Consider the following 25,011-nt stretch of genomic DNA (forward strand, 5'->3'; position numbering starts at 1 on the left):
ACCAACATTTACTAACCTTAAAAAGCCGTAGGCTTCATGGTGATATGTGCAAACGATTCATTGTTTCCACTTTGGCTGCTGTGATTGCAGCACCATTTTTACGGTATTCGCGAGTACCACTACAACCGAAGGTTTTCGTGATCACTTCCAGATCGACACACATGGCCAGCATGATATTAACTCTTTAACGATAGGATAGGGCTTCAACAATTTTACTTCACTCCTCAAAATACCAAACGTTCCCGACGAGCTCAAACTTCCGACTGGTTGCTGATTTTGGCTGGCAACACTTGCGTACGCCGCACGCAGCCTGCTGTTGTTTTTGACAATCTCGAAACGTCAGGCTGGGCTGTTTTCACAAACTCACACCTGATCTGTCATTCGTCCCGCAAAGCACGGCGAGAAAGGAAAATACTTTCCCAAAAGTTGGTCGTGCCGGTGAAGTGGAAATTTGTGGATTTTCTATTATGAAGTACCTGCATTCGGTACCTCTGGGGGCACTACTCGCACTGGAGCTACTTGTTCTGTGCGATTGGTGCACCGCAAACGAAGTGTTCGGCTGTGGGGGATTCGTGAAAAATGTGAACTCCGATCTGGACTCGAGCAAGGTGGAAGTCGGGCTGTAAGTGTCCCCTTTTTGGGCGTTAATTAAATTAAGCGGTGTGTGCTGATGTGTATGCTCTGGCCCCGTAGGTACACCCCGCAGGGCAGTTTGAAAATCAAAACGGAATGCTCCCCCTCGAACGGGTATTACTTCATTCCGGTCTACGATAAGGGCGACTACGTGTTGAAGGTTATTCCACCACCCGGTTGGAGCTTCGAGCCGGAACAGGTGTCGATCAAGTTCGATGGCCAGACGGACGTATGCAGTCAGGGAAGCGATGTGAACTTCCTCTTCACTGGGTTCGGCATTACGGGCAAGATTGAGTTCTACGCCATGCCGGAAGCGGGTGCACGCGGCGTTAACGTGGATCTGGTCACGGAGGATGGCAAGAAAATTGGTGAAACGATCACCACGACCGCCACGGGGGTGTTTTCTTTCACCCCAATCAAACCGGGCCGCTACGTGGTGAAAGCACAGCACCCGAAATGGCACTTTGTGCACTCGGAGTACAAGGTTACGGTGGCCACGGGCAACACCGAGATTCCGCCCGGTTCGCTGGTCGTTTCCGGATTCGATGTGGAGGGCGGTGTCTTCAGCGATGGCCAACCGTTCGGAAGCGTGGGCTTCCTTCTGTACGCCGCCAAAAACGTAAGCTTCGCGTAAGTTCCCAGTAAAGCCGAAATACTTACCGAAGCTATTTTCTTTCAACAGCAAAAAACGCTCGTGAAATGTGCCACCGGCAGCATTCCCGCGATTGCGAACTCGGGTGATAAGGTGTACGAGTCGAGTCCGCTCTGCTACACGACACCCAACAAGGACACGGGATCGTACGTGTTTGCGGGTGTTTCCCGCGGAAAGTATCTCATCCGGCCGCACTTTGCCGACAGCAAGATCAAATTCCACATCCGGCCGGAGGCGCTCCAGGTGGAGGTGTCCCAGGAAGGAGTGCGGCTGCGTGAAAATTTCGAAGTCACCGGATTCAGCGTTTCAGGGCGCGTGTTGCGCTCGCCAAACGGAGCCAGTGTGGCCAATGCGCGCGTGAAGCTCAATGGCCGCGAGATAGCGGTCACGGGCAAGGACGGAAGCTACACACTGGACAACATACAGACGGGCACTTACACCATCCAGGTCGTGGCCGACGATTTGCAGTTTAAGGACCACATCGTGAAGGTTTCGCTGGCCAACCCATCGTTGCCGGATGTGCTCGTGTCCGGGTTTAAGGTTTGCGGGCAGGTCGTGTCCAAGAAGGCGCACCGAGTGGCGATCGCCAAGAAGGCCTCCACCATGATGCTGGAACTGACGAGCACGGCTGGGACAGGCGAATGGTGCACGTTCCTCGAGAACGGCCAGTACACGGTGCAGGTACTAACGAGCGACGAGGAACGGGCCAGTGGCATTCAGTTCTTCCCGCTGACCCAATCGATCGAAGTGAATTACTCGCCGGTCGAGGCAATCGTCTTCTCGCAGCTTCGGGCAACCGTCACGGGCGAAGTTCGGTGCCTGGCGGACGCAAAGCGAGAATGCCGTGATCTGTCCGTCACTCTGCAGGCCCTCGATAGCAACGGAAACGCGGTCGGCCAGCCCGTGACGGCGAACGTGGCGGAATCGGGCAAATACAGCTTCCAGAATGTGCTCCCCGGAAGCTACGAGGTCAGCGTGCCGAGTGGCAAACTATGCTGGGAATCAAACACGGTCAAGATTAACATTAAATCTTCCAAGGAAGCGGTTCCGAACTTTGTGCAGACCGGTTTCATCGTATCGGTCATCGCAAGCCACGGTGCTTCGATGAGCTATCGGTGGAAGAGTTCCTCCGAAGGTGCCGCGAGTGCCGTCAAGGAAGAGGAACTTGTCCTCACGGCCGGTATGAATATGTTCTGCGTGAAACGAGCCGGGGAGTATGAAATGCGTCTGGGAGGATGTCATCGGTTCGAGAAAAGTACCCCGACCGGATTCAGCACCACCGACGGAGCACCAATTTCGGTTAACGCCAAAAGCCACCGGAACGTGGTGAAGTTGCTGGCGGAGGCTAAAGAAAACTATCGCGTGAAGGTGTTGCGCGACGGGATGGCCGATGAAGTTGTAGAGTTCGAACTCAGCACCGCCCGAGATGATTCGCCGACCGACGGTGGGTACGTTTATCGGAAGGAATTCTTCCTCGAGCACGGGGAACTGATTACCATCGTGCCGCAGAGTGGCATTATGCTCTTCACTCCGGAGCAGCTAGAAGTGACGGGTGGCACCGATTGTGTCGATGTTGGACGAAAGCTGCGTGCCAAGAAGGGACTGCTCATCGACGGTCGCACCAATCCGCCGATCAAGGAAGTCACCATTACGCTGACGTTCCCGAAGAATATGGAACTTACACCTCAAACGACCCTCACCGACGAGAAGGGAGAGTTCCGCTTCGGACCAATCGACCCAGCCCTCGCCGTCGAACTGTCCGCCGAGAAGGAATCGTACGTGTTCTCGCCCTTCGATCGAGCGACCAACACTTTCGGTGGCCACAAACTGTGCGAGATTATTGTCACGGTAAAGGACGATGCCGGCAACCGGTTGTCGGGTGTGCTGTTGTCTCTGTCCGGTGCCGAAAGCTATCGCAAAAATCTAGTCACCGGCGACGACGGTACGATCAAGTTCCACTCGTTGTCCCCGAGCGAATACTATCTGCGGGCGATGATGAAAGAGTACGAATTCCGACCGAACTCCAAGCTGATCGACGTCCAGGAAGGGGCAACGGTGGTTGAAGAGCTGGTTGGCATGAGGACACAGTTCTCGATCTTCGGTTCGATCACCTCCCTCAACGGCGAACCGTTCCCGAACGTGGTTGTCGAAGCGGCCACCAGTGACAAGTGTGGCAACACGCTGGAAGAGGCAACGAGCGAATTCAATGGCCAGTATCGTATCCGAGGGCTGACGCCCGGGTGCCAGTATCGGGTGCGTGTTCGCACCGGAAGCGGTCCATCGGCCCCCGTTGACCGATCCATCCCGCGCGAGCGTGTGGTCGATATCGGTAAGGCAGACACACGCGAAGTCAATCTGATTGCCATCAGTCCGCTCGCGTTCGTCGATGTCACGGTGCGTGTGGTGGCCTCCGAACTGGACTACTACAAAACGCTCAAGATTGCGCTCTACCGGAAGGGCAGCGAATCGCCCGTTCACTCGCAGCGCATCGAATCGCCGCTGAACATGAAATCGAAGGTGAACCCCGGCATCATGGTGTTCTTCCCGCGCATTCCGTTCGACGAAAAGACCTATCACATCGAGCTGACGTCGACGCTGTCGGATAAGAGCTACCGCTACAGTCTCTCGTCGGTTCCGTTCGTGGCCAACACGAGTAGTTTCTACGCCGAGATGCGATTTGCGCCCGAGATGCGCACCGGTGACGGTGACCTTAACCAGAGTTCGCTCTCGGCCATCGTCATGATCGCGATCATTGGGTTCGTGTTCTTCAAGCAGGAGCTAGCGTTCGAGCTGCTGGGTCTGGCCGGTAACAAGCTGACCGCGGTGGCCAGCGGCCTGGTGGGTAACCGAGTGAAGGCGAAAGAACTGAAAAACGATGCTGGGTACATCGACGATCGGGACATCGATGCCCTGGCTTCGAAGATTGAGGGATCGAAGAAGAAGAAAAGCAAAAAGGTGTCCTAAATTGGCACGGCCAGGCCAAAGTAAGTGTGTGTTCAACATGCAGAAGACAAACTCATTGTAGTCGGAAATCGGAACAATATTTGGAATAAAGTAAGTGGTTGAGGTAGTGAAACAAGATTTTCCTTTGACGTTTTGTGTTAGTTCTTATCCCGATTATTTCATAAGTTATTTAAATAAGTTAAAGGGCACGTCTTTGAATGAGTAATAAATTACCTTAAATAAATTAAGTACTAGTACATCACATACACTCAAGATGGAGAGGAGATCCTATCCCTTTCCTTAGCCTAGTTTCGTCGGAATCGATTCACACGTTTCAGGATTAGTTTCCCTCTCAAAGGGCTAACGGTCGGGGCGGTGGTCGTTGATTCCGAATCGCCGACTTCATTCTCTTGTGTGTCGTAACTGTACGACTCGGACTGGGGCTGGTCCATCTGCTCGGAAGGCTGCTCCACCACCGGTACACGTGCCGGCGGTCGACGAACGTTCTTCCTGCGCTGCGGCACTTTGCACTCCTCATGGATACGGCCACAGTCTCGATAGGTTTGTGCCCTCTCATCACTAGCGTCTCGGTAGTTGTGGAAAATATCGCGTCTTCAAAGAACCACGGAAAGAGAATCAAATACTAGTTCAACGGGCCATTAGCCGCTTTGCACCCTTACCCTACGATGCGGGTCATGAACAGCAACAGCGGATTCCTTCTGGCCTGGAAGTCAAACTCACAGACGAACCGCTTCTGGCAGGCACGACGATTTACACCGAGGAGCCGGAACGCCATGTCGGTTATCGTGTCGGTCCAGTACATTCTGTGAGTGGGACAACATAATGTATTGACCAGAAAGTTGAATTCGTCGCAGCGTCTTACTCATCTGGACCAAGCTCATCCTCGGCATCATCAATGGGTTGCTCCTCGTCAGCAATGTCTCGTTTGCGCCGTGTTCCGGGTGCGGTGTAGGTCGAGGAGGAAGAGTACGACGACGCACCACCGCTTGGCGGTGGGCCATAGCTCGAGAAGGGTTCTGATCCATACCCCGAGAAGGGCTCTGGTCCGGGATAGCTAGAGATGATTTCGTGGCCGTGGTGGTGGGCATGGTAATCCGTGAAGCCACCGGCATCGATGAACGGTGGCGGAGTTTCACTAATGATCGAGGAACCGAAAAAGTGTCCCGGAAGTATTTTGTGACCAAAGAAGTAGATTCCCGCTATGATAAGGCCCACAAACACCAATTTGGCCTTAACCAGCACGACCGTTGTGAGGGTTGACAAGACCGGTCCAACTGGAGAGGAACAATAGGGAAACGATAGTAACACAGATTGATCTTCGCAACGGAACTGTACGAATTAAACTTACGAGCCTTCAAGAAAAACTTGTAAAACCGTTTCCGCCGTCCGCGCTCTTCAACGGTGCGGGTGTTGGCATCGACCAACTCTTGTGCGGCCACCAGAGCCACCATCCCGAGTAAAACAAGCAATTGCTTTAGAGCGGACATAGTTCCGCTAAACGTGCACTAATCACAAGTAAAACTAAAACACTCTCGGTATCAGGAGTCACTCAACTCACGGAAGTGCCACGGATGCCACCCGAATCGCGGAAGTACGGCGAATGATCTCATCAGCCGAAGATGGATATCATTATATAGTGCCTCTTCGAGGTTCTCCTCCACTATCCGGTGTTCCGTAAACAAACGGTAATAATTGAAGCTAATTCAAAGATGGTCCTCCCTCCTAACGGCGCGTGCGGTCGCACTTGGCGTTCACGCATTTCTCGTGGCGTCGCCAACACTTTCTTTGCCGGCGTGATGGAAATGGATCGAGCACGATTCAAATTTTAACCATTTTTGAACGGTGTCCATCACTGTGGTTATGTTTGTGGCTCTGTAGCTTTCAATCGGGCCACATAGGAATCTGTGTCAGTGTCCGCACCGATTTGGGTGTGTTGTAAATTCTTGGTTTAATTATGGTTTTCCAGCCCAACAGGTTCTAATTTTTAACGGGTTTTGAGAAATTTAAGCCAATTGAAATAGAAACAGATTTTGGGCATAGATTTCGGACAACAGTTTTTGAAAAAAGTCACAAATGATCATCCGCCTTGCGTAAACTAGTAACGGATTGCGCAACATAGATATTTCCGTTCTCGTGCTAATGACTATTTCCGGCCACCTTTCACTGCGTTACGTGAGGTGTTAAAAATGATGAAAATAAATGCACGTCCGTATTGATCTTCTGTGGCACGGTAAGAAGAACCGATCGCGTAGTCCGATCGTGACGGGACTTCGATCAGAAAGTGTCAATCAATAGCGAAACGAAAGTGAAATGGTCCCAACTTTCTCAGACAAAGTCCTGCGGGTTATCCGTTCGACGTGAATCAGTTAGCACCTGACCCTGAGCTCATCCGGCTTATGTTTTGTGGGGGCTGGTCTGGAACAAGTGGCTACATTTGGTTGACCATTTGCTTCTCATCAGCCGTCCAGCGATGGAGCATTGGTGCGTATTGGTGGCGTGTCTCATAATCGGCGCAGCTTTTCGGGTGGCGTGTGAATTGGAAATAGATGCTCGATCTAATACCGCCGTAATCGAGCCCAGATACGATCATTACGAAATGACTCGGTATTGTAGGTATTTCGGGACTCTTTGTAGTACATATTACGACTGAAATTCTGCTTTCTGCAGGGTGGCCCTGGTTCAGTGATGTGGCCTTGGTGATCTTCATCAAACTGAAGATCTGGATAGTACTGGTGGCGATGCTGGTTTTCGGCGATGGTTACTATTGGGCCAAGACAAGCGGACCCAGCATCTTCGAGAAAAGCCAATGGGCTGGCGGTTGGGGCCGAAGGAAGCGTCGATCGGTTGGCGGAGAGCCTGCCGGTGATTCTAGCCTGGCGGAGCACATCTTTAACACCCTCGAGATCGGCGATGACTCGTGCCGAAAGTGGGTCGTTTGTGAGCTGTACCTGGAAGCGAAACGTGTGCCTGCGATATGGAAATCTTTGAACAACCAGGGTTACGAAGTTTTTCGAGCCTATCGTCCGGAACAGGCTGCCAAAAGTTCAGCCGAGTGCCGAAAGCAGCATCCGTGTGTGTTAGTGAGCCACCTAAGTGATCCTTTTTGGACAATAAAACAGAAGATTAGTGACGACAGCGACTGGCGGTGGCCACGATAGTGTTGAGTGAAGAGTTGTATGATTTGCTGTTATTTATATCGTTTCAAGAATAAACGCTACGTATCCCAGGTACGGGCAATAAATTGAACAATGACTACAATGAATAAAATATTCACTAAAGTGTATTATTTATTGTAAAATATTCTAACTCAATTTGTTTGAACACATCATCCCAGTACAGTTGCCAATCGTTGAGTGTTGAATGGTGGCCCAGACCTCGTGCCCACCCGATCGGCGAATGGTGATGATAACCGAAACTGCCCGGATCGTGGAGAATGATGGGCGTCGGGCAGCAATCATGTTTTTTGGGTAAGCTTTTGTACAACAACACAATAATGAAAATAGCTAGCCAAAAACCACCTTTGATGATCAGCAGGACGTTGTGCGCAATCCACCAGCGCCAACCGTAGGGATACGCTGTGGAAGGAAAGAGCTTTGTTATCAGGCGGACTTTCGCTGTTTCCAGGCGGTCATGATTCTTACGGCTCGAGTGTCTTCGGGGCTCTAGTTCACTCCCATCACTAGCAGTAACAAGCAAGCTGCACGATAGTAAAATTGAAATAAAAAATAAACTAAACGTCTTGTACATTTCGGAAGGTAATATCGTTTCCAGGTTCGCCCAAACACTGAGGCAATCTGAGGAACGTTCGTAAGTCACCGATTTCCTTACAAAGGAAAACCGCAACCTCTAATTGGTACTAATGGATCACTTTCACTGTCAATCTCGAGGTCTTGTCATTGAATTTGAACGGTCAACTTATCAGTACACTTGAGGAGATCGTTCAAACAACAGCAGATCATGTTCGCAGATCCGCTTCTCTTAGGCTTCCTGGCAGTCGGAGTACATTTCACGGTGGCTACCGAGCAACAGCATCTCCGGTCGACAAGCTTAACCGTTTCGGGACGAGGAGATTACTTCAACCATTACGGTAACAAAGTTCAATGCCTTTCAAATATAACTAAAAGAAAATACAAAACCGGCATGTTTTAGGATTTCCGGCGGCGTTTTTCGGCTCTAATGTTGCGGCGATCGGGGCATTTGTGTACTACATTGTGATATTTCTGAAAATATGGGTTCTTGCTGGGTTAGCAATACAATGGAACACTCGGTCGGAAACTGGTTGGATCGCAAGAGCCTCACATGATCGACGGTAAGAAATAAGGATCTACAAACAGCAAATAAGGTTATTAACTTACTGCCATGTTTTAGATTTCCTGTCTACACTTACGGAATGCCGTCATAAGAAATAAATTGAAATAAAATACTGTACAAATGTTTTCATTAATAAAATAAGTTTAAATTTACGAGTGAACTTAAAAAATATTCAAATATCACAATAAATTGTATATCATAAAATAAACACAATAATATGATGTTCTAAAACTGCGACATAATTTGATAAAATCCTATCCTAGAGAAACCATAAAACTATGCCTAATTTGACGGTTCATTTTTCACGCAAAATTTAGTTTAATAATTAACACGCGGGCTCAAATTGGAAACATGTGGTAAAGAAAAGTCAAGTGCATATCGTGGTTTTCCGCTTCGATCGTCGCAGTGCGAGGTGGAACAGTCTGCAGTGAAATCCGAGACCAGCAACACCATGTGCCAAAGTTCCGTGCGATGGATAGGTATTACGATCGCGATGATTGTTGGAGTGCATTATGTGGAAGGACGAACTCATCACCATCATCATCTTAATCTTGAGGAACCGCTCCGATATAGTTACGGAATATGTAAGCAGAACTTTGGAGCAGTTCCATCGAAAGGTTGTTAAAATTTACGAAATCGTTGCGCCGCATTTCAGATACGCCAATAGGCTGGACCGTGTCCCTTTATATTTGGTACATGGTCAAACTAGGGCTTGTTCTGGGAGTTCTTTTGGTGCTGCTATTTGCCAAGAAGTGGGGCAACGGCCGTGAAGCGATTATTGTGGAAGGTGGACCACAGTACTTGTGAGTAGATTCGAAAGGTTACAAGGTTACATTACAAAAGTGTTATAAAGTTGCTCATTAACCTCTTTTCGCAGTCATCATCGATCGCTAGATAACAACGATTATGGTTTATTGAAAGATGCCAGCAGGAGGGAAGCAAGTCTTTTCTGGAAGGATCGAATTGAGGCTATTCGTGAGAAAATTAAACGTTAGCCAAGTTTACTATTGATTAATTTGTAATTTTATAAAATAAACAATGCGAGTCAACAGCTGTGAAAGACAAATCTCTTTTCTGATCTTCCTTTTTTTTAAATAACCGAAAAAATGTGTCGTGAAGGAAGCGACTAATGGATTATGGATAAAATGAAGTCTGAAAATATTTCATGCACCAGAAATATTATTCCGCTAGATTTTTTACTTTCGATTTCGAAAGGCAATGTCATGCCTCACTTGCTGGCCACATGGTGATAAGTGCCGATAGAGGTCCACATCGAAAACAACCGGTGAGGAAAACCGGAAGCAACAATTTCACTTTCCGTTGCATTTCGTTCGAACGTGGCCGCCAATTGATTGGGACCGTTTATCGCCCATTAGGAAGACTGCCACTCGCTTTCGGCCGCTTTCTGTCGCCTATCGAATTGAGAAAGGACTTTTGAAATGACCCCTTCATCTGCGACGATGAATCCAACGGCAGTCAGTCGAGTTTTCACCATTCTTGTGCAACATTTGACCATCAACATGACATCCGCCTGTGTCCGATGGTTTTTGGTGATCGTTATTCTGCTGCAAATTTTAACAGCGACGACGGCACAGGTTCTACAACGACCTCGACCTCGACCACATTTTGCGGAGTTTGAAACACGTATGAAACAAATTAGGCAAAGCTTTGGAGAACAACTTTACTAAAGGACTTTTGACCGGCTTTCAGTGTGGCCATTGCATTGGGTCAGTGCAGTGTATGTTTGGGGTTTCCTGAAGCTCGGCTTTGTTGTGGCCGCCTTATTGGTGTTGCTTGCGTATCGAACTGGGTCCACGTGGAAGGACAACTCTATCATTGTGGACCATGGAGCACCAGTGTAGTGAGTTTACTTTATATTGTTTGAGGCGTTCCGAAACGGGATGAGTGTTATCCAAAATGTTCTTATCAATCTATTTCAGTCATTATCGAGGACTAGGTCCGAATCGATGGGAATCGGCGGACACTGCATCTTTAAATGACGAGGTTTTATATTGGAGTGATCGAATCAGACAAGTGATAGATAAGTTTTAATGTTGGGTAATATAGAACGATTGGAGGAATAAAAATAAATGGTCTTTGAATTAAGGATTTTCGTGTTTATTATTATCAAAATAATAGAATAATTATCGCTATACTTGCTAGAGAAATTACAGACTCCACTGAACGTTAAGATAGCGAAAAAACATTATAATCGTATTCCATGTAGTTAACGGAAAATCCATTGAAGTCAAAACAAAATAAGATCAAAAGTTTCTGTTATTGCAAGATCCGATTTATTGCCATCTTCCTGAGTGAAATAAAGAATAATTTAACACTAAAATAAATATTTAAATTAAAACAACCACTGAGCGTCTATCATCATTGGTTCTCCTGTACGGCCACTGCTTCGTCGTAATCTATAATCGGTCGCTGATCCGGACCATCAAATACGTTCATCGATATCGACTGTCCTTTCGTTTTACAGTTCGAATAGAGCTGTGAACACTGTTCGATACTTTGCGCGGCCACATCGTCCGCCGATCGGTACTTTCTGAAGATGTCCACACCCAGCATTCGTGTACCAAGCTTCAGCAGGAAGTCATCCCTGGCCCGTACGTCCACCTCACACACAAACCGCTTCCGGCAATCGCGCGTACCTACACCGAGAAAACTGAACGCCAGATCGGTCAGCATCTCTGTTACCAGCAGATTCGCGTGCTCCTCTTCCGGCGCTTGACGAATGGAGCGCCGGCGGTGGTGCGGCTTATCCCAAATGATCTCTTCGTGCCCGTGGTGGTGATCGTGGAAGTAGGGTATGGGTTCGCGCAGGATGATTGGTGATTCACAGTGGCTGTGCTTGGCCGGAAAGCCTCGGAAAAACGCCCAGATCATGACGATGCCGAGCCAGATCGATCCCTTGACGATCGCCAGCACAAACACCGCGATGGCCCAGCCCCAGCCCCAGCCCCAACCCCAGTCCCCCCAGTGATGATTCACTACGATCAAAAAGAAACAGAATCAGAAAATTACAAACTGGTCTCAGATGTCCATTCTCATCGTGAGGCTTACGTGGAAAATTTTGCCTTGCCGTTACCGCACGGTTTTGTCGTTCAGCAGCCAAGTCGGCCCCAACTGTCGATATCGCGATGGTCAGTGCTGTCAGCCAAAGCAGGCCTCGATTTATGGCCATTTTGAGATTACTCAGCTAATCGTAACACGAATGGAACTACTCAAGGTACACGAATGTGGCGTTCGTAAGTAACCAATGTTCTTTTATAACAAACCAAAGGTCTAGCTCGTGTATCCTAATTGAAGGCGCTAATTGTAGCGAACACTTTCAATTTCGATCGATCTCCCATCTGTCGTGCCGTACCGACCGCCGTGCCGAAGCTATATAGCCAGCGGTAAGGGCTCCAGCTCGGGTTTGTTCGATGGTGTGAAACTGCGAAGCACATCGCGAGGATGAAGCTGTTACTGGTGGCCTTTGGACTGCTGAGTGCGATCTCTTCCGTGGCGCACGGTTCAGAAGAAAGTGATACAGCGATTGCGCCACGATCCTACAAGTACTACGCACAAATGTGTAATGTTCGGTTCACTTTCGCCGGCGCTACCGCCACGTGATGCAATGTGTTTTTGATTCGAAAGTGTCTTTCGTTGCCCCCGCAGGGTACCGCGTGTGGACGTTTCCGGTAACGATGCTCATTAAGGCGAAGGTGATCGGCGGGATCCTTTTTATGTTGCTCTTCACCACGATCATGCAGGTGATCGCCTATCAGCGCAGTGAACCACAGCAACCGCAAATCTACACCGTTCCTTCGCACTACGGCTGGGCGTAAGTTGTGTCTTGCTTTACGAAACGACCGAAAAATGATCATTCTGTTCCATTTTCATTCTATCCCACTGCGCAGTCCTACATCTTATTCGAGCTGGGGATGAGCGCTGGAGAGGCTTTTCCAGGTATTCTCCGCTCATAATGGATTCACTGTGATACTGAGCTATTTAAGAAGTGATCTAATTTATTTACTACCAATAAACTTATTTATTTGATTGCCGTTTACTGTTTTTCTGTACCTCGTATTCCATGTCTTACTTTCCAGTACTGAATGGAAATGTTGAGTTTAACACCTTTCTCTCACTTTACGGCGAAAAAATTAACACATGCATTGCGTGCAGTATAACGGATGTACTTCAAAAAAGTAGTAACATTACTGTTTGCCCTCAGTATCGCTTGAATATTCAGTCAAGATGTTCATCCACTTGTTCCTCATCGTTTCCACCCATCTCGTGTCGAGCATCTGCTCCGTTGTCCACGAAGCGGTTCAAACCGAAAGCAACACCGCCTTGGTTCAATCAAGGGGTTTCTACAGTGATCTCGGTAAGGAAAATGGTAAATCTGTCTGCAAAAAGTTACTATTCAGAATACCGTTTCTTTTGACAGGATTTTTTGGCTACATTTCATCCTTTGAGGCATTTGTTGTGGTGGCGATTGTGGCGAAGATGTGGATATTCATGAAAACCTATTTACTCTACGCACTGGCCGTTACGCGAACGAAAGCAAGAGGCAGACAACGGAACGAAGGCGATTTACTACCACTTCTATCGAGTGATGCTTTTCAATATAACTTCTTGCAGTAAAATTGTTTATTTCCGTTCCGTTTATGGTTTATTCACATTCTCTAAGTAGTTAGTCAAGATCGGAAAGATGGGATCGTACTGGGTTATGTTCTTCTGCCGGACAACGCTGCGGTACTTTTGCAATGCACCGGTGATCAGTTCCAACCGATCGCGCTCGGATGTGTGGCTTTCGAGCCACTGCAGGAGCTTTTCGTTGCTCCAGCCGGCCGTAGTATGTGGACTTGCCATATCGCTACCGGCGTATCCGAACAACATAAAAAGCACAATGTACGGCGGAACAACACCGCCCGCATCAGCCGTCTGTTCCACCAGCTCTTGCGGTGTGACGGTGGACAGTGAAGCGATCGCCCGCAACAGCCGAAAACTTTTGCCCAACGAAGACAGATCGGCGACGATGGGTTTTAGCGCCCCTTCCAAATGGTGACAGTCGGCTTTGAGACGTTGACGGCCCGCGAAAGAAATGGGCCGAATGATGGCCAGATTCTGCACGAACAACTCGATACATCGAATGGCCAGGTTTTGACCGGCTTCTTCAATTATCGTACGGTCGTTGAACGGCAGAATGTGTGTGCTCCACGAACGAATCAGGAAATCCTGCAGCTCTTTCATGTACAGCGAAGGGCCCGCGGTGGAAATGTTTGCCGTACTGAGTCCTGGTTCGCGGTGCATGGACAAAAGAATAACGTTTACGGCCGAGTGGATCGAAGCTGCAAGCAGAACCAAGATGTGAGACAAGGGAACTGTCGGGCACGGCGGCGGCATTACCGATTAAAGGTTGTAGAATGGCCGTTGTGATGGTCTTTCCTTCGATCAAGCTTGACTTCAATCGCTTAGAAGCCTCGATGCCAGCGAACTTTGGTCCCAGATTGACCACCAAACGGTTCACCGCCTCGTGGTGATAGAAAATAATGTTTGCGAGCGTGATGTTCTGCGATTGCGAAACGTTTGGGTTATCTGAAAGAAGATACTTATTATCGACGTGGTAAGTTTCGGTTGCGTCAGTTCCTTACCAAGCACCTGCTGTGTCTCCGAACCTAGCTTTACATTCCGCTCGATCTTGTTCCATAGATCCTTATTGGATACGCACAGCACACCGGTCACCAGATCGATCAGGCGAGGATCGACGATGGCAGCGTTCAGCTCCGTCGAAGCGACACGCATCAGCCCATCGATTACTTCCTGATTGGGAAAGTCCACATCGGCCAGGGCTACTTTGAAGTTGTTGGCACACTTCTCCAGGTATCCGGCCTCCAGCGAGTTGAAAACCTTCTCATCGAACGTAAAGTGTTGCGTAACCTTCGTTTCCAGTCCACGGGCGAGCGACAGTAGCTTCGGCAGACCCTGCTGGAGCGTTTGCGTGACGTGTGATTGTGCGGATTTGAACGATTTGATCAACAACCGTTCCGAGTTGTTCCAAAACTGACGATCGAACTCTTTGGCCAGCGTGTACTCTTCACCGAGCGGAAGTTCGAGTAGACACTTTTGAAGGAACAGCACCTGCGTGCAGTGGCCATACATTTCGTCCAGAAACAGCCACTCCAGTGCTTGCCACAGTTTGTTGCGGAAGTTGGAAGAATTCGTCAGGGCCGGTGCTTTTCCCGGACCCTTCATCTGTTTCGATTCGTGCCGTTCCTTCGCTGGCGAAGAAGCTCCCGTTTTGCGCAGCTTGGCCACGTCCGTACCGGCAAACGATTCCTTGATCGCATCACGCAGGTAAGTGCTGAACGTTTCCAGTACATTGTTAAGACATTTGGGTAGTATTTTTAGGTTGTGAAAAATCCGCAAACACACATCTACTTGATCGTGTTTGTTTTTCAGTATGCCCTCAAACAGATCACGATTGGCCACCTTCAGCAGCCGCTGTTTGGCCTTCGTCACGGTGCCTATTTCGGTGCGCAGGAAGACAATCTTTGTCAGATCCACGTCCTCCATCAGGCCTTCCAGTTCGTTCACGATGCTCGCTTGCTCGGCCAGTTCGTTGGTTCGTTCCAGTTCCTTGTGAACTTGCAGAAAGCGGGCACATTGACGCAATACGTGGGACGCTTCATGCAACCGACCCAGCACCTTCGTTTGCATTTCGAGCTTTTCGTACGGAACGGTAATCTGTCGCCGTAGCCGTTCCGCTCCGAACTGAAGCGTCTCGATGTGACTCGAAATGGACTCGATGGAGGAGTTCAGTGTACCGGCATGTTTTGCCTGCGATATCAGAGCGCCGTATTGTTCGCGGACTTGCTTCTGCAGGGCGGTGGACAACTGTTCGATGCCTTCCGAAAGCTTACCGATCTGGTCACTGATCGCCACCGTAAGCTGCAGCTCGGGGCTCGGTTTATCGGCCAGGAAGTTTTTGTAGAACTCTATAGCGAGTGAAGCAGAAAGTTAACTACAATGTGTTAACTTTCTTAGGTGGCAGCGAAACGGACTTACCATCATTTTCGATCTTTTTACACAGTTCCTCGGTCATGATGGAATCGATTCGCAGAACAATTTGCACGAATTGACTGTTCAATTGCGATGACGTGCCCTCTTTTGTAAACAAAGCACAAATGTCACATTCTGGCAACACTGTCCTGGCTGAAGCTGTCAAACTATTGTTTTGCAAAACATGGCCTTTCTCGGGCGCCTCTTTTGTCGCCGGAACCACTTTCTCACGCTGAAACAGTATGAAAATGTGCAAGTGGCGCAAGGAAACCATCTGGAGACGGTGCAGCAAGTGAGCGTTGTCGAGGGCGGCAAAATGTTCCTGGCATGGCACCCGAAGCCGGACTTTCCGTACGAGTCCAGTAAGCCGATCGACGTACTTTCTCCGGCCCAGACGGCGAACCTTGTGAGAGATGACATAATCACAAACAGCCGGGCGGCACTGAAAGCTAAACATCCCGAGTTCGTACGGCAGGAGCTGAGTAAATTAACGTTCACGACGAAACATCGTTGGTTTCCGCGGGCACGCGACAAGAAGGCGAAGAAAACACCGATGAATCGCCCGTTCCTTTGAGTTCCGATCCGGTCGCTTGTATAGTGTGTGGAATAAAAAACCGCTTTATTTGTAACTAATGTGTTGTGTTGATACCCTACTCTACGCGTCGTTTTTTAATCAGTGATCCTAGTAGATCCGAAATAGTTGGCAAATGTCCTCCGTCGAAGGAAGTTTTACTGTGCGTCGAGCTGCTGTTGCGTTTGGCTTTGTCAGTGCTTTTGCCGGCTGATTTTTTCAAATCCCGGTGATGTGGGAACGTTGGCATCAGTTTCGGGTCGCATGCTGTGGGAGAAATGGGCACGGTTTGAAAATCGAGACAAGCAAACTCCTAAACCCTTTTACTTACGCAATGGAGCTTCCTTGAAGTAGGTACTGAGAAGACATTCTTCGGCCTCCGCCCGGTTCCGTGGATTGTACATGAACAGGAAATTCAGCAAACGCAAACCAGCCGCAGACAACAAGGGGAACTTGGTTTTTAAATTGTTGTACGGTTGAACTTTGAGCGTGAAATGTTGCACCAACGGAAGCTTGGCGAACTCGGGCCAAATGGCCTCCGATGGTGTGCCGAGTAGGTTGATGATCAGCTCTATCTGTGAGATTTCACTCGTGCCCGGCATAAGCGGTTTGTGTGCGAGCAGCTCCCCCATGATACACCCGGTGGCCCACATATCGACGGCGGTCGTTTGCGTTTTGGCCCCAAACAGTAGCTCCGGTGGCCGGTACCACAGCGTTACTAGTCCGGGTGTCATTGGTTTGTCTGATTCGCTGATGTAACGTGCCAGACCAAAGTCTGCTATCTTTAGGCAACCCTTATCGGTTAGCAGCAAGTTGGACACCTTCAGGTCACGGTGAATGATGAAATTGTAGTGAAGATACTTCAGACCCTTGAGCAGCTGTATGATGATACACTTCACTTGCGATTCGGTGAACGGCGAGTCCATGTTATCGAGCAGGGAGGCAAGATCCTGTTCACAAAACTCCATCACCAGGAAAATACTCTCCAAGCTATTGCCGACTACGACCTCCTTCAGCTGGACCACGTTCTCGTGGCTGCAGTTCTTCAGAATTTGAATTTCTCTCAGTCCACTAACCGGAAGTCCGTCCTTAAATATGTCCTGATCGATGCGTACCTTTTTCAGTGCAACGATCTCGTTCGAAACCGTGTCACGTGCCCGAACTGAAAAGAAAGTAAAATTACCGTCTATTGCTTCTACCACTGGGTTTAGGTACTTACAAACGATTCCGTAGGTTCCTTCACCGACTCGGTTACACTTTTGAAACGCGGACACGTATCTACATCGTCCAAACTGCAATGAAATCGAACATTGTAATACAGGGGCTTTTTAACGACATTCTCATTTTTTACCATGTCTTTCGGTGGGATCTCGTAAAATTTCTTGGTGCGAAAATCCATCAACATTCCTTTGCGTTGCACTGGCCGATTTGGGTCGCGATAATCGGAGTAATCTGAAGAACGACGGATATATTAGGGAAAATGATTTGATCCTAAGTTGAAAGCATACCTGAAGCCATGATCGGAAAGGTTAGAAGGCGTTTATTTTGCTGAAAAACTTGATTAAACGGACAAATTTCTGCACGCCGGTCGCGTTGTTGTGATGTGATGTAAACAAAACGACTCAATTTTGACGTTTGTTGTCTGGTTGCGTGCTTTTATGCATTATGGCTGCATACTGGCGACCGTTCCAAAAATGTCCTGGCGATTATCCTTTTTGAACCGTTTATTTCTTGAACAAATAAATAAAATATTTTCTAACCAGTTAAATACTTTAAGAAAAGACTTTGAGCATAATAAGTGTGTAAAGAGGCATCTGAAGGTAACACACCATAAAAACCATTATTTTGGTCTTTTAATTGCGTTACCACACACCACCGCCACACGAGAACGAAATTTGGGAACTTCCGTTTCTGCTATTAATCTCCGCGCGTTCACTAGGGCTCGGCAATAAATTTCCTGCTGGTAAGAGAAATTAGCAGCAGCATTCAACGCTGTGTTCGACAAACAAAAACAGGGTGAAAGATAGAGAGAAAAAAAGCATAAATGAACGGAAATGGGCGCCATGATCCTAAACAAACTGAATTAAGTTGAAATTTATTCTTTATTGTGGAAGTTTCGGTCACTAAACCAGGGGTTCGGCTCGAACACTGGTCGGCGTGCGTTGATGAAGCCACTGTGAGCAAAGAAATGGAGCTTTCCCCTTCGGGATCCTGGTAAACGGAAATCGCTGGAGTCCGGGGCGCGGGAATGTACCCTTCGCAAACTGATTTTCCCCACTAATCCTCGGATCATTGGTTTGTGTTTGAATGTGTGTGTGCAGCTCAAACTCAGGCACTACATCGCAGGTCGCCATCGTTTCTCTCGGAGACCCTTTTTCGGTGGGATGAATGTGATTTTTGCCAAATGTTTGTTGAACCGGTAAAAAATGTGTGCTCCGTTTCAGCCGGCCAGAAACTTCGGCGGCCACTGCTGGGAATCGGAGGGCCGCTTTTTTTGTGCCGGTATCGGTGCAGCATCACCAAACACCGGAGCGAAGGATAAGTTTTTGCCAGCGAGTTAGCGTTAGTGTGGCGCTCGAAAGTTTTCCGTTTGCGTAGGCATAAATGTGCGGCCCCGCAGAAAGGAGGGCCTCCCCACGGGGTACGAAGCGGAGTCACGTGTGCAAAACTAAAATTGAATCATTTCACTCCGGGAGTATGTTATTCGTTTACGGTTCGATTTTATCTAAATCTATTGTGTTAACCCATCAAAACGAAGCGCACGACGCTTCTGTCCCGCCATGTGTGGTCCCGCGTGCTGGGCGCCAGGGTTAGAATAGGCTTCGAAGGGATTATAGGTCGTCTTACTTATTTGCTGATGTGTTTGGGTGCATTAGCTAAAAGGAATGTTGATGGAAAAGGTCGAAATAAATATTTGCCATCATCTCGGGTCCATTTTTGCTGTGGGGAGATGGTACCAAAAAAGGAAGAATGTGTGGAAAATTTGCACCGTTTCAAACTGAACGGGTATAAAATGTTTACGGGAAAATTATAGATAATTTTCAGACATTGCGAATCCGACAACCACCGCCAAGGCATTACGTTCACGCCATTACGTTTCCCGTTGATGGGTGCCACATCAGTAGAGTGGCCCGGAGGTTGCCGACAACGTCTAATGAGGGTGTGCTTAAGTGCATGGTGCTAATTGAATTATGCGAGAACTCATTGATGCAAAAGGAGGTGCGCACTCGTCACCGCTAGCGGAAGGCACTGCAAATCGGCTTTGCATCTGGGTGTGGCCGAGCATGGGCAAATACTCGGCCAAAATTCCTTCAATGGAGCACTCAAAAAGACATTCTCGCTATTCAACCCGGATGGAGCGTTTGCAAACTCAGCGCGCGCGCCTAATCTACATAGAAAGTGGGAGCTATAAAAATGAATGCACTTAAAATAAAGTCCCCATTCGTGCTCCGAATGATCGGTGTTAAGCTAGCAGAATTTACCCTCAAAGAGCGAATTTCGATATGAAGATATTGTCACCCGTGGTACGTGTGGGTATTATGGTACCACACCGTCGTACGTCGCGCCAAGTACGAATGCTGTGGCCAAACGGTGATCGAAATCAAACTATAATCCTACCATCCCGAGGGCCCGAGGCTTCGCTGTTGGACGCCTGGTTTGACTGGGTCGGTAATGCGGTTATTAATATTCCGATACATGACAGCTTCTAGGCGAGCCGAGTCGGTTCCATTCGGTTCCGTTTCCATTGGTTTCCTTTCTCGGAAGCCCGTGACGTCGTTTGGAAGCCGCCGCCGTGGGTCGTTAGCAGAAGCCAAGCTGCGACGAGCTTTGCGGTTTGGCCAGTAGCAGTGTGGTGCAGCATGTTCGACTTCATAATGAAAATACCATTCTCTCGGTCTCGAGTGCAGGTTCAGGAGGTTGTTCTTAGGGCTTAAGATAATGCACAGGACACGATGATGGCTTCATTCTCTCGTGAGTTCATTGGAATTAGGGCTGTCAGCCGGTGAGCAAACGGGTCTGCCTTTTAAATAATCCGGCAACCCCGAGCCTGAAAATACATCAACCATTTACCGGACATTAAATTTCACCCTCCAAATTGTGGAAACGGATGCCGGACGCTCTTAAAATGTCCGTGATAAATGCGAGAATCCTGTTGCAAAACGGTGCCGGTGGCGCGAATTTATATTTATGCGTTGTTTTATGCACATTACCGTTCCTGCTGGGGTCCTGCAGCCTGTTCGCGTTACTTTCACGTGTCCCCAAAACGAACGAGCGCGCGATATGTCGCACTACTTTCTTAACACATACCCATTTTGTGCCATTAATGTGCCCATGCTCTCGGGGAGGGTAGCAGTTTCGAAAGCTGTAATTAAGAACGTGACCCCGAATGCTAAAAACCATATTATTTCTCACACCGGCCGGCCCGAGTGCCGGAAGTGGCCGGAAAAGTCGTGCAGGTCGTGCGAAATTCCGTATCATTAGGCACCGAGGAGAAGTCCCAGGTCCCCCCACGGGTCTCGCATCGTTAGTGATTTCTTCTCCCGTGCAAGGCAAGGCAAGCGAAGGAATCTGAATGCCCACAACGCGTATGCAAATGTTGGGGCGGCGGGTTATTAGCGTGGGTTTGCACCCTGGAACACGTCCCCTTCGCAGATTGGCGGCACAAGCGGCATGATGAACGATTGCAACGTGGTTTCCGAAGGCCGGGACACACGGATGGAACGTTGCCAGTGTTTGCCAGCAAAGTTTTAGCTATCTCGCGTGTCCTCTGCGGGTGAAGGCAATCATTTCTGGCGACCACACTACGATCGCCAGCCAGCAATGAGTGGAAAACTAATTGCAAAACACAAGCGCGTGAGTGCGTAATCCTTTGGATTACGATTTGTGATGATGGAATTCGGGCCGGCCGGACGGCCGGGCAGCTTTGCGGGTTAACTTTCGGGCCGCAAACAAATGGAAAACGGGGCGAGTAATTAATCGGACATTCGGGCCGGTCGTACGAGCGTTGCATAAATTTACACATTTAATCTGCCGTCCTGGGGATGCGTTGCGGCGAAAGTTTGAACCTGAAATGGTTAGCCTTTGGCACGCTTATCGAATGCAGATACCTGTTGCCACGCCATCAAAGTTCGTGGACTCGTGTTTGTGTAGGATTTTGGGGATTAACGTAACTTTGTGTAGCCCCCAGAAACTGTTCCCAAAAGAAGCAATTTGTGGAGCTTGTCAAAGAACTCAAATATTGATAACGGGGCCGCTGTCGCAGGTCGCACTGTGCGAACACCTTACCGGTTGATTGAACTTTTTCCAAAGTAGAGGGATGGACGTTAAGTAAAAATCGGTAAAACAGCAGATGGTCGATCGGACAATGTTCGAGTTTCCCAAACTCGGCCAAAAGAACACCTGAAACAACGAGCATCACGAGTGGGGACGAAAGCCCACTCAAGCAGTGGCATAAAAACAGTTTCCTAAAGTGCATCCGTTCCCTTCTGCACCTTCGGCAGAGGATCTTTTTATGGCCAACCTGTGCTCGGACGATAAGACGACGAGCCTGACGGTGAGAAAAAGGTGCGATTGAGTTTGATGGAAAAACTTAGAGTGAAGAAGGCTTCCCCGGATTTTGGGGCGCCACAACTCTAGTATGGGCCATCTGCCCGTACGCGTTGGTCGGTCGGGCCCGTGTAAGTGCACTGATCTGTGAATCTCACAGTGAATGTAGAATCGTGTGGGTCGTGTCGGCGGCCAGCAGTTGTTGGCGAACACCCGGCAAACAATCGCATCCTTTCAGCTCCCGGACGCCCATTTATGCTGGTGCATCGATTCGGCGGAACCTTTTGCTTTGTGCTGAAAGGAGGGAGTGCACTGATTGGAAGTGAATTTTTGGTTTAGCTTTTTGCTAATTCACTATGAAAGGAACGGTCCAGCGTGGAGCCCAACTGAACCTGATGTCCGCCCCAACTGGGGCCGAGACCGTTCGAATTTTTGAGCTGGAAATTTAATTTTCCTCGACACAGGTAATGCTCTGCTTTCCACCGGCGAAGGGACTGACCGGCCAGTTACGGAAAGCCCGGAATGACCTCAATGCCCTGGCCAATGTTCCTGGAATTTTCTCCGGCCATTTCCGGCGAGTGAAATGTTCGATTGAATTTTGCACGAAATTCGAATTCAATCAACCGCTCACTCACGGGCATTGAGCGGAAGCCATCGACCGAGAGGCTGAGCCATCGTGTTGGTTTCGCGAGTGAACAGACTTTTACGGGAATTTGCTTTTATTGGTAGAGTACTCATTGCAGTAATCCGGGAACTATTCCGCAAAACGCCAATGGAAAATGCAATGGAGTGTGGCAGTTTATCCAAAGGTTCAAAAATTGTTTCTGCATTCTTCATCGTGCACTCTGTGTGAAAATTTCCCATATTTGCCGTATTTCAATCAAATGATGCTTCAAATTCCTCTCTCCGTTTGACGAAACACACGCGCCGTGAACTTAAGTGTGAATTTATCGGCTGCTTGGAGAAGCCCGCGAAACGCGGCGCGGCCATTTAGCTCCAACATTAACGGAACGTGTGAACGATCCTGCGCGCGATGCCGAATCTCTCAATCCATCGTTCAAAACGCGGCCCTTCACGGAAGGACCTGTGGTGCTCGGTAGCAAAGCAAACGTAGCTAGGCAAACCGGGCGGCTCCATAGCAACCGGGCGCTCTCGAGCGGGCTTGTTTGTTGCACGTCGTTTTCGGCGTGTTTGCACGATACGCAGTTCAGCCAGCCAGCAACGGGTTGGATGTGTGTTTGTTTTTAGTTCCATTTTTCCGGATCATTTGCGTTTTCTGCGGAATTTTCACGCGCGCTGATTCCACCATCGGTGCTGAAGCGTACCCGGGTAGAGTTGGACAAAAAATCAACCCTGGAAATCTTCCGACGCCGGATTTTGAGCAACGTGAACTGTGATTGCGGCGCTCGTGAGATTGTTGGTTTAGGCCTCTGCTCGGCGCTCCGGTTCGGCTGGTCGTGTGAGGACCGCATCCGGTAGAACAGCCGGTACCAGGGGTCGTACAGAATAAACAACCGCCCCTTCGAGGTTGGGTCAACCGGACAAAATGGTAAGCACGGATATGATACTTTCCGAACCCGTGGCCGTGTGTCCCATCCTAATTCAATGGTCAATTTTGTTCCATATCATATCATGCTCCGGGCAGGGACCGAAAAAGGCAAAAGGAAGCAGTGAGTAGTCCGGTCAGTGTGAAGGTATACCTCCGGGTACTAATATCGCCCCATTTTGTCCTTTGCAGCCGTCATCGATGGGTGCGACATGGCGAGTATGTCCCGCGAGCAGTTGGAGCAGTTCGCCCTCAAGCTGCGCAACGAGATGGAGCGCGAGCGAGAGGAGCGCAACTTCTTCCAGCTCGAGCGGGACAAACTGCGCACGTACTGGGAGATCACTCGGAAGCAGCTGGAGGAGGCGAAAGCGGTGATCCGCGGGAAGGAGCGCGACGTGGAGGTGGCCCAGGAGCTGGCGGATCAGGACACGAAGAATGTGATGCAGGAAATGAAGCATCTGCAGTACGAACACCAGTCCCACATCGGGGAGCTGCGCGCGGAGATGATGACGCAGCTCAAAATGGCGCAGGAGGACCACACGCTGCAGGAACGCGAACTGCTCAACGACAAGCGTGACCTGAAGCGACTGTTGCGCGAAAAGGAAGAGAACGCCGAGCTGGAGATACAGCAGCTGAAACTGAAGCACAGTGAACTGCTCAGCGTGGAGCGGGCCAAGTTCCAGGAGGAGATCGAAGCGATGACGAAGCTCTTCGAGCAGCGGCTCGCCAGTTACAAGGAGGAGGCCGAGGTGCGCCACGAAATGGAACTTTCCGAAGTGGAGGAGCGCAAGAATGGCCAGATCGCGGAGCTGATCAACACGAACGAGCAGGCGTACCGCGAGATGAAGAGCTACTACAACGCGATCACGCAAAACAACCTGGCACTGATCAACAGCATGAAGGAGGAGATGGAAGAGATGCGGCTCCAGTCGGACAAGGACCTGAAAAGCTTCACCGAGGTGATGGCGGAGAACAAGCGCCTGACGGAGCCACTCAAGAGCGCGCAGGGCGAACTGGTGGAGCTGCGCAAAAAGCTGCAGTACTACGACCGCGATAAGGCCACCCTGAACCGGGTCAAAGCCCGGCTCAACAGCACCCAGAAGCAACTGTCCAGCCTGAAGCTCGAGCAGGACGTACTTCAGATGCGCTGCGAGAAGCTAATCGATGAGCGGGACCAGTTGAAGCGGCTCTTCGAAAAGTCGATGCTGGAGTTGCAGCAAAAGTCGGGCCTGAAGAATTCGCTACTGGAGCGAAAGCTGGAGTACATCGAGAAGCAGACGGAGCAGCGGGAAGCCATCCTGGGCGAGGTCTTATCACTGGCCGGTATCGAGCCCCAGTCGCTGAGCGTCCGCATCGAGAAGCTGCTGGTGCAAAAGAACGACAAGATTCAGGCGCTCCGGTACGATCTGGCCCGCGTCTGCAAGATGTACGACGATCTACTGTCGCTGATCGAGGGCAAGCTGGTGAAGTACGGCATCACGCTGAAGGACCTGGAACTGACGAGCTTGCGGCAGGAGAAATGAGCTGCAGAGCACGTTCTAAATTAATTCCTAATTGGACAAAGTACTTTTAATGGCCGAGTGAGAAAAGAAAGCAATAAATGACTCTTGAAATTCAGGTTACATTTAAAGACAGTTGTAATTGGACACGACAGCATACGGTTATTAAAGCCACCGGGTGCATATAATTAAAGCGTCCTCGACAAACCACGACCTGTGAGACCTGGGCCAGGTT

General features: G+C 49.3%; 7 protein-coding genes across 7 annotated transcripts; 4 read left to right on the forward strand and 3 right to left on the reverse strand.

The window, feature by feature from the left end:
- The first annotated feature begins 467 nt into the window (after nt 1-467).
- On the forward strand, nt 468-4,352 carry LOC128268973 (nodal modulator 1). The gene is made up of 3 exons (XM_053006296.1): nt 468-622; nt 694-1,252; nt 1,316-4,352. Exons 1-3 carry the CDS (start codon nt 468-470, stop codon nt 4,247-4,249), a joined length of 3,648 nt encoding a protein of 1,215 aa, XP_052862256.1. The 3' UTR covers nt 4,250-4,352.
- A 181-nt stretch (nt 4,353-4,533) lies between these two features.
- LOC128268982 (uncharacterized) lies at nt 4,534-5,736 on the reverse strand. The gene is made up of 4 exons (XM_053006306.1): nt 5,598-5,736; nt 5,112-5,523; nt 4,909-5,052; nt 4,534-4,840 (listed from the first exon to the last, which is right to left on the reverse strand). Exons 1-4 carry the CDS (start codon nt 5,734-5,736, stop codon nt 4,534-4,536), a joined length of 1,002 nt encoding a protein of 333 aa, XP_052862266.1.
- Nucleotides 5,737-12,022: 6,286 nt separating this feature from the next.
- LOC128267151 (uncharacterized) lies at nt 12,023-12,396 on the forward strand. The gene is made up of 2 exons (XM_053003940.1): nt 12,023-12,140; nt 12,227-12,396. The coding sequence occupies exons 1-2, from the start codon at nt 12,023-12,025 to the stop codon at nt 12,394-12,396; spliced, it is 288 nt and encodes a 95-aa protein (XP_052859900.1).
- An 820-nt stretch (nt 12,397-13,216) lies between these two features.
- Nucleotides 13,217-15,656, reverse strand: LOC128267152 (conserved oligomeric Golgi complex subunit 5). Its single transcript, XM_053003941.1, has 4 exons — nt 15,620-15,656; nt 14,206-15,549; nt 13,961-14,149; nt 13,217-13,902 (listed from the first exon to the last, which is right to left on the reverse strand). The coding sequence occupies exons 1-4, from the start codon at nt 15,654-15,656 to the stop codon at nt 13,217-13,219; spliced, it is 2,256 nt and encodes a 751-aa protein (XP_052859901.1).
- A 141-nt stretch (nt 15,657-15,797) lies between these two features.
- On the forward strand, nt 15,798-16,246 carry LOC128268986 (39S ribosomal protein L42, mitochondrial). Its single transcript, XM_053006310.1, has one exon. The coding sequence runs from the start codon at nt 15,798-15,800 to the stop codon at nt 16,185-16,187; it is 390 nt and encodes a 129-aa protein (XP_052862270.1). The 3' UTR covers nt 16,188-16,246.
- Nucleotides 16,218-17,786, reverse strand: LOC128268979 (cyclin-dependent kinase 10). The gene is made up of 5 exons (XM_053006301.1): nt 17,693-17,786; nt 17,536-17,636; nt 17,404-17,476; nt 16,516-17,346; nt 16,218-16,451 (listed from the first exon to the last, which is right to left on the reverse strand). Exons 1-5 carry the CDS (start codon nt 17,700-17,702, stop codon nt 16,264-16,266), a joined length of 1,203 nt encoding a protein of 400 aa, XP_052862261.1. The 5' UTR covers nt 17,703-17,786; the 3' UTR covers nt 16,218-16,263.
- A 5,596-nt stretch (nt 17,787-23,382) lies between these two features.
- On the forward strand, nt 23,383-24,800 carry LOC128268984 (dynein regulatory complex subunit 4). The gene is made up of 2 exons (XM_053006308.1): nt 23,383-23,401; nt 23,470-24,800. Exon 2 carries the CDS (start codon nt 23,490-23,492, stop codon nt 24,798-24,800), a length of 1,311 nt encoding a protein of 436 aa, XP_052862268.1. The 5' UTR covers nt 23,383-23,401; nt 23,470-23,489.
- The last annotated feature ends 211 nt before the right edge of the window (nt 24,801-25,011 follow it).

This window comes from Anopheles cruzii, chromosome 2, assembly GCF_943734635.1.
Source record: "Anopheles cruzii chromosome 2, idAnoCruzAS_RS32_06, whole genome shotgun sequence".
In the NCBI taxonomy this organism is placed as follows: domain Eukaryota; kingdom Metazoa; phylum Arthropoda; class Insecta; order Diptera; family Culicidae; genus Anopheles; species Anopheles cruzii.